The 12,582-nt window shown below is 49.7% G+C and overlaps 1 protein-coding gene across 6 annotated transcripts in view; it reads right to left on the bottom strand.

The window, feature by feature from the left end:
* Positions 1–12,582, bottom strand: part of POLE (DNA polymerase epsilon, catalytic subunit) — a 55,363-nt gene that overhangs the window by 26,864 nt on the left and 15,917 nt on the right. For all 6 annotated transcript variants that reach the window (XM_082417165.1, XM_082417163.1, XM_082417164.1 and 3 more), the window contains exons 17-26: positions 10,247–10,375; positions 10,070–10,172; positions 9,837–9,983; positions 9,275–9,420; positions 5,744–5,892; positions 4,600–4,692; positions 4,211–4,355; positions 1,482–1,639; positions 905–1,100; positions 47–261 (exon numbers count right to left, since the gene is read on the bottom strand). In XM_082417165.1, the coding sequence (XP_082273291.1) occupies positions 47–261; positions 905–1,100; positions 1,482–1,639; positions 4,211–4,355; positions 4,600–4,692; positions 5,744–5,892; positions 9,275–9,420; positions 9,837–9,983; positions 10,070–10,172; positions 10,247–10,375 (1,481 nt within the window). The remainder of the gene's footprint in view (positions 1–46; positions 262–904; positions 1,101–1,481; positions 1,640–4,210; positions 4,356–4,599; positions 4,693–5,743; positions 5,893–9,274; positions 9,421–9,836; positions 9,984–10,069; positions 10,173–10,246; positions 10,376–12,582) is intronic.

Genomic DNA, 12,582 nt, shown 5'->3' on the forward strand with positions numbered 1-12,582 from the left:
TATGAGACCCTTAAGGAATTCCTTCCTTAATACCGTAAACCCTTACCTCTCTGTGACCGGAGACCCCTCAGGCTTCCGGGAGATGATGTAGCGGCAGCTCAGCCCTGCATCCTTCACCATCTGATCTCCCAGGAACTCAGCCAGGCGCTTGGCCGTGCTGATGGACGTAGACTTCTGCTCCCCATAATCTTCCAGCTTCCGAGACATGGAACGGTTCTCAGAGATCAGCTCGAACAGCTCAGAATCAGGCATGTTAGCTGCCTGGAGAAAGAGGCAATGGGCAAAATGTCATGCAGAAGGCAGGGAGCAGCACCGTAAGGCTACCCGAGACTTTCCTCCAGGTGAGAGTCTGCGTTTCTCTAGCCTGACGAGCTGAAGGCAGCAGTGTAATAGGGCTGTCTCATACCAGCGTACAGCAACACTTACACCACACGCAAAACCGTACCTTCTGTTTTATTAAACTGTGCAGAAAAACATCAAGAGACGTTTATTGAGCTATTAGCACGAAGACTGCAGAAAAAGAGAAAAGACAGAGAATTGATTTTTCTCCTAAAAGGAGAAGAAAGATGGGGAAAGGAGGAACCAGGAGGGAGAAGAGGCACGGGCCAGCTGGACAGCAGCTGGACCAACTGAGGAGCCAGCAGCTTTCTTCAGCGATGAGGAGTCCAAGGGGCCTATCTGAGGACCAACAGCTTACAACTCGTTCATTATCATGCTATTTGTTTCCTTCACAGAATTCTGTCACTGGATATTGAAGTTAAGGGGGGATTCTGAGAGTCCTTGGAACTAAGGAAGTCGTGGGATTCCATCAGAATTATTAGCCTAGAGTTCACCTGTCACCTTGCTCACCAGGACCCTCTCTGACTGCAGGACCCTCAGAGCCAGGTGAGGAGGGTGGCCTTACCTTGCTGTACAGCACATCCAGCCAGTAATCAGCCACCTTGGCAACAGAGCCATACACCTCCTCTAGGGTGCTGCCTTTAAGGAAGGCCTCGAATACTGAGGACTGGAAGATTTTAATCAGCTGCAGCTCCCCACGGCGTTTGACCTCGAAGCCCTTGAGCTCAGCCAGGGAACCATCCTCGTTGAATACGGCATACCTAGAAACACAGGCAAGCATGGCAGAGGAGGAGAGCCTGGGATGCTGGCTGCTTCTCCTCGCCCTCTGCCTTCCTCCTTCTCTTTCTTACCCTCCCCTCTAGCATCCAGCAAGCAGCAAACATCTCTCCATCCTGAGGTTTATGCTTCTCCAAACTAAACATGACTTAAGGGCCTGCCATCTGTAGAACCAGAATATAACAGGCGGAGAACACAGTTGGTAGCATCCGTGTCGATAACATCTTTCCAAATTGAATCAAAAAGGCCAAAAAACCAGAACTGAGGTCTGTTCCCATCCTGGCTCCTGGTCCATTTCCTAGAGGAGTTGTTAAACCTAATCTATCCATTCCCTTTCCTAAGCATAAAGTCTGTGGGATTCCTACCTCTTCTTCAGTTTCTTGCCTTCTTCCTTGGAGGCTGGAAGGATCATGGCAAGGTAGGGTCCGTCAACCTCAAAAAAGATGCTGTTCTCTGAGCGGGTGACATAGGTGAGTGAGGAAGGCTCAGCCAGCTCCTGGTACTGATCATTGGTGAAGCCTTCCTGCACAGCAAGAGTGAAGAGGGTGTCAGCCTCACCTGTAATCGTCCAAACCTGGAAACCACCAGCTGCCCTCCAAGGGGTGGACGGATCAGCCAAGCTGGGGCTCTTCCATACAATGGACACCACTTGGCAAAAGAAAGGGATCAAGTTCTGACACATGTCCAACGTGGATAAAATGAAGTGCATCCTGCTTGGTCCAGAAAGTTACACGCATGTTTCCATTCATAGGACATGCTGGAAAAGGCAAAACTATCACACAAAGGACATGCTGGGGAGCCAGGTTTGGGTGTAAGGAGAAGGGCTGACAACAAAGGCGCAGCACCCAGGAACCTCTGGGGTTGTGGGCTATTCTGTGTTGCTCTGTGGTGGTGGACACACACCTCTATGTGTGAATCAAAACCCACAGAACCGCACCCTGTAAAAAGTGAATTTTACTGTAAGCAAATTAAGAAACATTCAACTGGGATCTAGGATGACCCCAAGAGAGCCTGCAGACTGGGACAAACGAGCTTAACTTCATTATCGCTGCATGACAGGACCCTGCCAGAGGGCTGGCTTAAGAAATTTTGGCAAACCTTGTGTTGCCAGGGTGGTGTAAGACTAAAGACAAAACACTCGACTGCAGCTGGTGAGCTTACTGCTCACAGACACATGGCGGGCTTCCCTGGTGGTGCAGTGGTTGAGAATCTGCCTGCCAATGCAGGGGACACGGGTTCGAGCCCTGGTCTGGGAAGATCCCACATGCTGCGGAGCAGTTGGGCCCGTGAGCCACAATTACTGAGCCTGCGTGTCTGGAGCCTGTGCTCCGCAACAAGAGAGGCCGCAATAGTGAGAGGCCCGCACACCGCGATGAAGAGTGGCCCCCGCTTGCCACAACTAGAGAAAGCCCTCGCACAGAAACGAAGACCCAACACAGCCATAAATAAATAAATAAACAAATACTTAAAAAAAAAAAAGATACACAGACACATGGCTCTGAACCTACTTTACACAAATACTACGGTTGAACAAATAAATAAATACATTAGGAAAACTAGAAACAGGAGAAAGGAGCTACTAATAAGGAAAAGAGAATAGATTGGAGCCGGATATATCAATAGACTCATGTTATATATTTTTAATTACATATGCAGATAAAGAGAGAGAGAAACATACATTCGTGTGTGCAGGGTTACTACACACACACACACACACACACACACACACACTTCCTAGCCAATCTGCTGTGAGCAGCATGACACCTCGGCACCCCACCTCGGTTTCCAACACCACTCTCCAATAAAAGGGAGCCAGGCTCCTTGGGGAAATGGCTGATTCCAGGGTGGGACAGGGGAAATACAAGATGAGGCTGGAGTGTCTTGTAGTCCCAGGAAGTAAGAAAGTACTCCAAAAAAACCCAAACCCAAACCCCAGAACGGGGCATGTCTCAAGGACACGGGGGTGAATATGGCGGAGCCCCCAGCAGCCGAAGGGGAACAAGCTGAGTAACAAAACATGCCAGGACAGAACTGGGTTGTGGCCCAACAGAACAAACATGCACAAACCCACACTGACCTAACAAATGACTCAATAAAGAGACAACCAAGGGAATAAGTGGGAGAGAAGGGTGACAGCTCTTCCTTACAGAAGGTTCCGAAGAATAATTTTCAAGGAATGAGGGAACTAGAGTCGCCTTGGGCAGAGTGATGCCTGCTGTAACGAGACCACTGCTAGCGCTAAAACCAGGGGGCGAAGGTGCTAAGCGAAACGGCACATCTGCAGAATCTCAAAGTATCTCCTCCACTGTCTTTACTAATTACAGTGGTGGCTTTGCTACGTGGCCAGACTCTGCCACTCCTCCTGGGAGTGTGGACTCACTGACTCACTCCAATAATGCGACATTGGGAAGCCAGCAGGCAGCAGGAGTGCAGGTCCCGACACCATGCCCTGACAGAATGCCAACACGGGGCATGTACCTCTGGGGTGTTCCTCCAAAAAACCCAAATAACCTCAGTCTAATAACAAACAACAACAGACAAATTCAAATTAAGGGTCAGTTAGCAAAGCACCTGACCAGTATCGAAGTGTCCTGGTCATAAGAGACCGGAGAGACCAAGGGGCTGCCGGGCTGGAGGGGACTAAGGAGACAGGGTGCCCAAACGCAGTGCACAGTCCTGCAAAAAGTGGGGAATCCAAATACAGCTGTAGTTGAGTTACGGTGTGGTGCCAAGGTGACTTCTTAATTCTGACAATTACACTGCGCTTTATAAAAGATCTTACTTAACATTAAGGGAAGCAGGCTGAAGGATATACAGGAATTCTCTGTTCTATTTTTGCAATCTTTCTGTCAGTCTGGGTATTACGCTGAAGGAGAATGTAGACTCAGGTAACTTTTGAGCATAGCACTTTCTGGACAGATGCTCAGGCTACAGAAAAACAATCTGAAGGTTGGAGACGGAGTGGCCTGAAGTCAGGAAGGGGAGCATGCCAGTGTGACAGCCAGCCCAGCCCCCTTTCCCAAATCCCCGTCGGAGCGGCGGCACGGGGAAGCCAAGCCCAGACGGTAGTCCCTCACTGGAGACGCAGGCTCACCTTGACCATGATGTTTAACATAGCCCCAGGGTAGGAGATGGTCACCTTGGGCTTTTTCACACTGGTCGTCTTGATGACAAAGTTTTCGGGGAAGCTGTTGGGCAGGACACACCATATTCCGTCTGTGTCCAGCTCTAAGGGCCTCCTTCAGGGAAACAGAGACATGAGGCCACATGGATGGTGGACATCGATGCCTACAGAGCAAGAACCCCACGCCAAGTCCTGACGGTGGACAAGGCTCCTCCTGGTCATGAACCCACAGAACGAAACACCTGCCCATCTCCAGCTCTGTCTTCACCAACTTGTCCCGTCTCTCCCCCAGCCATCCGGCCTCCCCTACCAGGCCGTGCCCCACCCAGCCTCAGCAGCTGACCAAGTGCAGCACTCACCCGATCTGCTCAATCAGCTCCCGCGCCTGGGTGATAATGTTGGCCCCCGTGAAGCAGACGATGCCAGCCATCTCCATGGAGTACCAGCGGGCCCTGGGAGGGACAGTCACAGCAGAGGGGTGGGAGGGGCTCCCTCTAGAGGGTCGCTAGAGTTGGGGCTGGGAGGAGGGGACGTCTGAAGCAGGGAAGAACTAAGGTGGAATTTAGCTCTGTGCTGAGGACACTCCTCTGCTTCTACTTCAAGGCGCAGGGCTCTGCTCAGGAAAGTTCTGGAAGGATGCAGCATGCTGCCACTGCAACAGCTCACAACCTCAGCTAAGCAGGACTCTCAATACCAGCCAGACGGCCGTGTGTCCATGAGTCCCCTCCCACTCTCCCCAGCACCGTCTCATGCCTTCTCCGTTCTCCCAAAGCCCACTCTCCTCCCCTGACTTCTCAGGGAAAACACCAGCCCACCTGGCTCAGTGTTCACACCAGGTCTCAGAGGTGTCAAGCGACCTGAGGCCAGGCCCTCCTGCCCCAGGGAACTCTGCTCCCGTTCTAGCCCTGCTCTCAGCCCCTCCCTCTCTGCCATTAAAAAGCAGCAACAGATAATCAAGGCCTCTCCCCCTCAGACCAGTCCTTGGCCCCATCACCACCTTCCCCCTTCTCCAGGCCGCCATGCTGACCCTCCCAGTCTCCAACCACAGGGGCTAGGCCTCACCTTCGATCACCTGCTCTCCCGAGGCCCCCACCCACCTGGTTGTCAGTCCAATGGACACAGGCCCCACCTTGCCTCATCTCCCTTTGGCCCCCGACCCCGGGCACAGTCTCCATGGGGCTTTAGGACACCCGCTCCTGGCTTTCTCGACTTCTCAGAAGGCTTTATTTACACCCGTCACTAGTCGTATGCCAGAAACTACCACACCGCTGTCTGCAGCCCAGGATGCTCAGAAGAACATGTCCAGCAGTACTGACCCCCTTGACGCCCAGGATCCTCTGAGTCAGCGTGACCTCCACCCCTACCCAACCTGCTCTCCCACATTCCTTGAACTGCGGCCCTGCCTCTCGCCTCTCACTCGTGCCCATGGGCCCCACGCATCTCAGCTCCTCCCCTCGTCCGCTAGCCCCATCGGCCCCACCAGGCACCCGGGCAGGAGCCTACCCCTTGCGCATGACGTAGCCGTAGAAGGAGTTGAGGATGCACTTGTGAGCCAGCTGCAGGGAGTCGTACAGGACCTCCATGTTCCTGCAGCGCTTTGCTTCCGCTGCCTCTCCCACCTCCACAGCCGCAGAGAGCTTCTTTCTCCACACCTGAGACCGGCACGGAGAGCTTCTTTCTCCACACCTGAGACCTGCACAGGCTGATCACCCCCCACTCTTCCAGCTCACATTCTCTATGGCCAGTGGCGCAAGGTTTACTATGTTGCAAATTTCCAGTCTATAGGAAACTTGAAAAAAAGTAGAGTGAAGACCATATGCAAGAGGGGCCACTGTTGATATTTTTTGCCATATTTCCTTTATTCCATTCTCTCTCTCTCTATTGGCACAAACAATGGAAAGATGTAGCTCTCATGACCGGAGCCCCCTACATACTTCAGCATACCATTTCCAGGAACAAGAACATTCTCCTACGTAACCTCAATGCTATTATTACACCCGAGAAACTTAACATGGAAACAACATCAACTTGTTCCTCATAGGGTTGGCACGCTTGGTTCTCACCAATCCAGAATCACCTTCAATCTCGAACTGCCCCATGTAAGACAGATATCCTGAAAGGAGTTCTGAACACAAAGGACTATATCGACATTACATTTTTATTTTTTGTGAGACTAAGGACTAGGAGAAAATACTCTGACAGCAACAACTCACTTGGACACCTCAGACTTGGGGCAACTTCAGCCTCCTGGGACGGAACCCAGAACCTGGCCGCTAACTGGAGAAGGGGATGAAATCCACGTCTGAAGACCAGTGACAGAGGCAGGGGTTTCGTTCCACTAGAGGCCCAGGGGCTCCCAGTCCAAGTCCTGTTATTCCATTTACTCTCTTATTAATAGACTGGACAAGCTGAGTGACAGGGTCTCTCAAACTACGTAACTCACAAACCACTGACTGAAAGCAAGGTGCACGGCATTAGAGGAGACATCTTAGAGTAACAATTTACCCCTTAGCCAATACTTATGAACAAACAACTGTTTACCAGACACCAGACCAAGCGGTGGAAGACGGACGCCGCACTGCTAACCAGGACTGTGTGCTACTGTAACTGGCTGCAAAGGAGATGCTCTCCTCACTTTGGTGGTGGTTACACAGCTGTATGCGTTTGTCAAAATCCATACAACTGCCCACCTGAAAGGGTCAGATTTATCCCACGTCAATGTTACCTCAACAAAGTAGACACAGCCACCAGGGAGGGTGACAGACAAGGACGCTCGGGGGCGTATGAACTCACTTCCTGCCTGAGCAGCATTTCTTTCCGTTTGCTAGGCTACGTGCTGTCACAGTGGTCAAACACCGGACATTCTCCTTCCATCTCAGAACATTTCACCTTTACTCCCCCAGCTGATACCTTTTCAGTACCTAGAAGAGTGTCGGGCACATAACAGGCACTCAGTAAACGTGCTGAGTGAATGAAAGGCTTTCCAGGATTTGTATCACACGGGAAGACGTCAGGTTGTTAGTGCTGAGGGGGTGGGGAGGGGGCACGCAGGACCCCCGGAACGCCCGGTGCCAGCCGGGGTCGGGGTGGGAGGCTCAACACGGTGACACCTGGGCCTCGTGTCCACACGGGCTGTACCTCCCGGGACGCTGAGCCTCAAAGAGGCCGATGGACAGCTCAGCCCCCAGCAGCTGTGAGGCTGGCGTTTGGCAGCTTAGCTCCCCCTGCTCCATCGAGATGAAGCGAGTCTCAGCTAACAGGAACTGTGGGGGGCTGGCGACACCGCACTGCCAGCTTCCGTGATGCAAATGGCCGTCCTGACGTACCCTAGGACAAGAAGCCAGGCCCATCTGTGTCTTATTAACTAGGGAAACAAGAGCTACTCAGGAGGTCCCTAGTAAAAGCAACTGATAAAGCAATGCAAAGAAGGCCATAAATATTTCAGCAAATTCCTCGTCCAATGTGAGAAGAAATTTTTTTAAAAGTTTGGTATTAAAGAACAAAAAAAATTAAGACATTTATTGAGTGCCTACTATGTGCCAGGTAATATGTTAGACTCTAAAGAACAAGACAGACAGTCACTACACTTTCGGCACTCTGATGAGGCAGACAGATGAACAAGTAACTCAATAGTTTAATTAAAATAAAGTGAGAAGGTATGGTGGTTCCTCAAAAGATTAAAAATACAATTACCAGGACTTCCCTGGTGGTCCAGTGGTTACGATTCCACACTCCCAACACAGGGGGCCCGGGTTCGATCCCTGGTCAGGGAACTAGATCCCACACGCATGCCGCAACTAAGGAGCCAGCGAGCCTCAACTAAGACCCAGCACAACCAAATAAATTAATTAAAAATTTAAAAGTAAAATAAAATTTTTCTCCTTTAAGAAAAAAAATACAATTACCATATGATTCAGCAATTCCACTTCTGGGTATATACCCAAAAGAACTGCAAGCAGGATCTCAAAGAGATGCCTCTACACGAGGGGTGAATAATTCACAGCAGAAATATTCACAATACCTAAAACATGGAAGCAACCCAACTGTCCAGCGATGGATGACTGGATAAACAAAATGTGTTATGTCCATACAATGGAATATTATTCAGCCTTAAAAAGGAAATTCTGACATAAGCTACAACATGAACGAACCTTGACGACATTAGGCTAAGAGAAATAACCTAGTCACAGAAGGACAAATCCTGTGGGACTCCACTTATATGAGGTCCCTAGAGTCACCAAAGTCCACAGAAGATACAGATTGGAGGATTATTGTTAAGGTAGTAGAGTTTCATTTTTGCAAGATGAAGAGTTCTGGAGAGGAATGGTGGTGATACCTGCACAACAATGTGAATTTGCTAAATGCCTGTAAACTATACACTTTAAAATGTTAGATTTCATGTTGTGTATATTTTATCATAATAAAAAACCAAAAAAGTTAAAAATGATAATAATAAAGCACAATGATAACAGTCTATCAAGGCAGGGTGAGATGACTCACTGAGTCTAGCAGTGAAGGAAGGTCTCTCAGAAAAAAATGATTTGCTTAAATAGAACACAATTGCTTGTTGATATTACAACTGAGGTATTGCTACGTATTTCTATGTATTTCCCTTAATCCTACTGGATCAAACATGTCAGTAAAAAACACTCCCCTCACTCCTCCTGGTCAGAGGTCGGCTAAGTAAAGGGCCACGTGGTGTGTACTGTACACGTGCAGGCCTCAGTTTCTGCTGCTCCCTCCCTGCTGCGGGCAAATGCAGCTCAGTTCCAATAAAACTTTATTTATAAAAATGGCTGGCCCAGCCATAGTTTCCTGACCCCCTGCTCTAGATAACGACTTTAAAAGCAATCATTCAGAATAGTTGCAAGGCCCCAGGCCCTTAATTCTTCAAAGTTAAATACAACTGCACATTTACTGTCTGAATGCAGGTACCAGCCCAGAGGTGGGGAGTAACACATCTAGACAGCGCCAAGCAAGGATTTTCACCTCAGAAACTAGACTCTGTTCCGACCTCACAAAGGTCAGGCTCACCTTGTGGAGACCTTTGAACTCGTAGCGCCTGTCCCGAAAGGCACGCACTGTGTCCACATAGAAGGAGTTCTCCCGCTGGCAGATGGTGGTGAGACGTTCTTCCACCTTGGTCACGTGGATTTTCTTGTATGCCTTCCGGCAGTAATCTGAGGCACAATTGAGAGTGGGGGGCATGTGAGACTCCACACAGCAGACAGGCCTCCTGGACACAGCCAAGAAAGCTAGGCAATGGATGCCAACAAACGTGGCTTTTTAGGTTAATGCAAAGGAGCAGAAAACTCAGAAAGACGTGTGCTAGTGAAGCATATGAAAGAAACGGCAGCCCCGTATGAATGGACCGAACACGTGAAGACCACAGGAAGGAGGGTTTGGTAGCTGAACATGCACTGAAGGATAAATGACAAAAAGAAGCCTATAGGAAGAACTAGTTCACAGTGGTCTCATCTAGTTCAACAACTGGGTCGACTGACCTCAAGGTGTGACACACCAACACAGCCCAACGAAGACTCAAAAGTCAGAGAAAACGCAGTCTGTGGAGATGTGCGCTGGCCCAACCGCTCACCTGCCAGCCTCCGCTTCTCGTATTTAGCCTGCTCCTCGCGGGACAGCTCGTGAAAGGCCCGGGCTGGGCCCTCTGGGGTCAAGGGAGGGAACTTCTCTGACTCCAGCTGGTGCTGGATCCGATGATACTCGCTGCGACTGGCTGGCACTGGGAGGGGTGATGGGAAGAGAGTCTGTGATAGAGGCCCAGCCACCGCTCCCTGCTGAGCAGCACCACCCAGGGCGGACACTCACTGAACTCGCCCCTCCACTGCCAGGACATCTTCCTCTGGCAGTTTGCTCCAGGCTTGTTGAAGTCACAGGCAGCACAGGTGGCCTCATCCACCATGGCAGAGGGCTGTGAGGGGATAGGAAGGGAACAATTAGGGTTTGGGCAAAAGAGCTTGATTCTGATGTGAGAATCTCTCTCACCTGCAGGCGGTTCGTCAAGATGATGTTGGGGTACATGGCCCCCACGTCCAGGTGGTAGATAAGGGGACACTCAATTCGGTTAGGAACGTCTTTCAGGGAGGTGAGCTTGGTCTTAATCTGATCACACACCTACAGAGAAAGGGGAAAGAAGTGGAGGCTGGCGACCAAGACGAAAACTGGAGACTGGACAGAGTGACAGAGAAAGCACCATGGGTCGCAGACAGACGACAGATACCAACACCAGGCCCTGGAGGTGCAGGGGACTTGCAAGAAAAGACAGGAGAGCATCACGGGAAGCAGCAGCCTCCACCCCAAAGAACTCTGGGGGTCGGGAGAAAAGCGCAGAGTCTGTGGCCTCACATGGCACAGCCCGTCTGCTAGCAAGTAGGGGACCCAGCTAGATTATCAAGAGCCACAATTCCTGGGTGCCCCGAGTGCCCCCATGGTGCAGGCGTGTGCCACAACATCAACATGCCAGCAATCCCTCATCTGATGGATGCGAAGTTTCAAGAGGTTAGTATGGGCTCAAGGACGGGCCCTCTTAGACCAAACACCTGCTCTGAACTGTGACGCTTGACTGTTTCCAGCATTACTTTATAAACCAATGAATCAGATTCTGTTTCCAGCCAAAGCTATTAGCTTAAAAACCCTCCTAATGCCAAACACCTAGAAATCCTAAATGAAATGTGAAAACTATCCCTGTAAATGCAATTCTGAGCTTCTAAGTCATCCCCAGAGAGCAAAAGTGACGAGCAGATTCAAAACCAGAGCAGTGAGTTGACTCAATGGGTGCCTGGCAGGGCCGGGCCCTGTGCTGGGGTCCCCAAGACCATCCCCAGGTTTGGTGACTCACAGGGAAAAGACACAGAGCTCAATCAGCAAAGGAAAAAGGCGCTTGCAGAGGAGCCCAGGCTCAAGCTTGGATGAGCTGAATTCTTCCAGCATCAAGCTGTGACAACACATGAGAAGTGCTATCTCCCAGGGAAGCTCGTGGAGACCCAGTGCCCAGGGTTCTTACTGGGGGCCGGTCACGCAGGCAGCTCTGCCTGCATGGACCAAAACCCGGACTCCCAGAAGGAAAGCAGGTGCTCAGCACAGACCACCTTGTTTGCACAAGCAACCTGAGCGTCCGTGAGGCCTTCCTATCAGAGGGAAGCGAGAAACTTGTTGGAACCCGAGTTCCCAGACACCGAGGGCAGCCGTGCAGCAGGCCTTTCTGAGGTCAGCGGCCTCAGGCCTGTGCTGTGAGCTCTTTCCTTCACACTTCTCATGCCTCCTCAGGGAGGGGCAAGCTACACACAACAGGGAGACAAAACACAGAGCCTCAAATAAAGGCAGGACTCTCAAAGGCCGCCTCCATAAAAGAATAAACTAGAACAAGTCTGCTCACCAAAACCATGTGCATTCTGGGCTCTGGGCAAAGAAAGCATCTTCCCTGAGCATCTGTCATCACGGGTGCTAAGAGGTCTGTGATTTGCATTAAACTCTCCACTAAGACTGAGACCCTCCAGCCAAGGAACCAGATAAGAAAGGACATCAGGCCTGTGTCACTTTTGTGGAACCAGGAAGAAACTGTAAAATTACCTGACAGTCCTCCTACTGAAGAGGAATTCACATTCCAAAACTGCAGAACATGGGGAAAAAACACCCACCATGACTGAGAGCAGACACAGTGGGAGGAGACCCCTGAGAACGTCAGAGGAGTAACCTCCTGGAGTAAACATGCTAAAATGAGGCTAATTAAAGACAATAAAGAGCAAAAATCTAAAACACAGGAAGAGAAAAAACAAAGATCTACTGTATAGCACAGGGAATTATATTCAATATCCTGTAATAACCTATAATTGAAAAGAATATGAAAAAAATATATATATATATAGGGAATTCCCTGGTGGTCCAGCGGTTAGGACTCTGCACCTCTACTGCAGGGGCACGGGTTCAATCCCTGGTTGGGGAACTAAGATCCTGCAAGCCACGCGGCACAGGCAAAAAAAAAAAAAAAAAGATTATATACATATGTATGTACATATATATATATATAAAACTGAATCACGTTGCTGTACACCTGAAACATTATAAATCACTATACTTCAATAAAAAATTAAAATTAGAAAATAAATAAAACATAGGAAGAGAAAAAGTCCACTTTAAAGAAATAAAGCACATTTGAAAAAGAACCAACAGAGCTTCTAGAAATAAAAATATTGTCCTAAAAAACAAAAACAGTCACTGAAACTATAAAAGGCTAAACAGGCTTCTGATAGCCATGTATTTTTGTTTTATTTTTATTTTTATTCACTCCCCAAATGTAACACCTAGTTAAACCAGAACAATAG

Source organism: Balaenoptera physalus (assembly GCF_965194825.1).
Source record: "Balaenoptera physalus genome assembly, chromosome: 12".
Classification (NCBI taxonomy): Eukaryota; Metazoa; Chordata; class Mammalia; order Artiodactyla; family Balaenopteridae; genus Balaenoptera; species Balaenoptera physalus.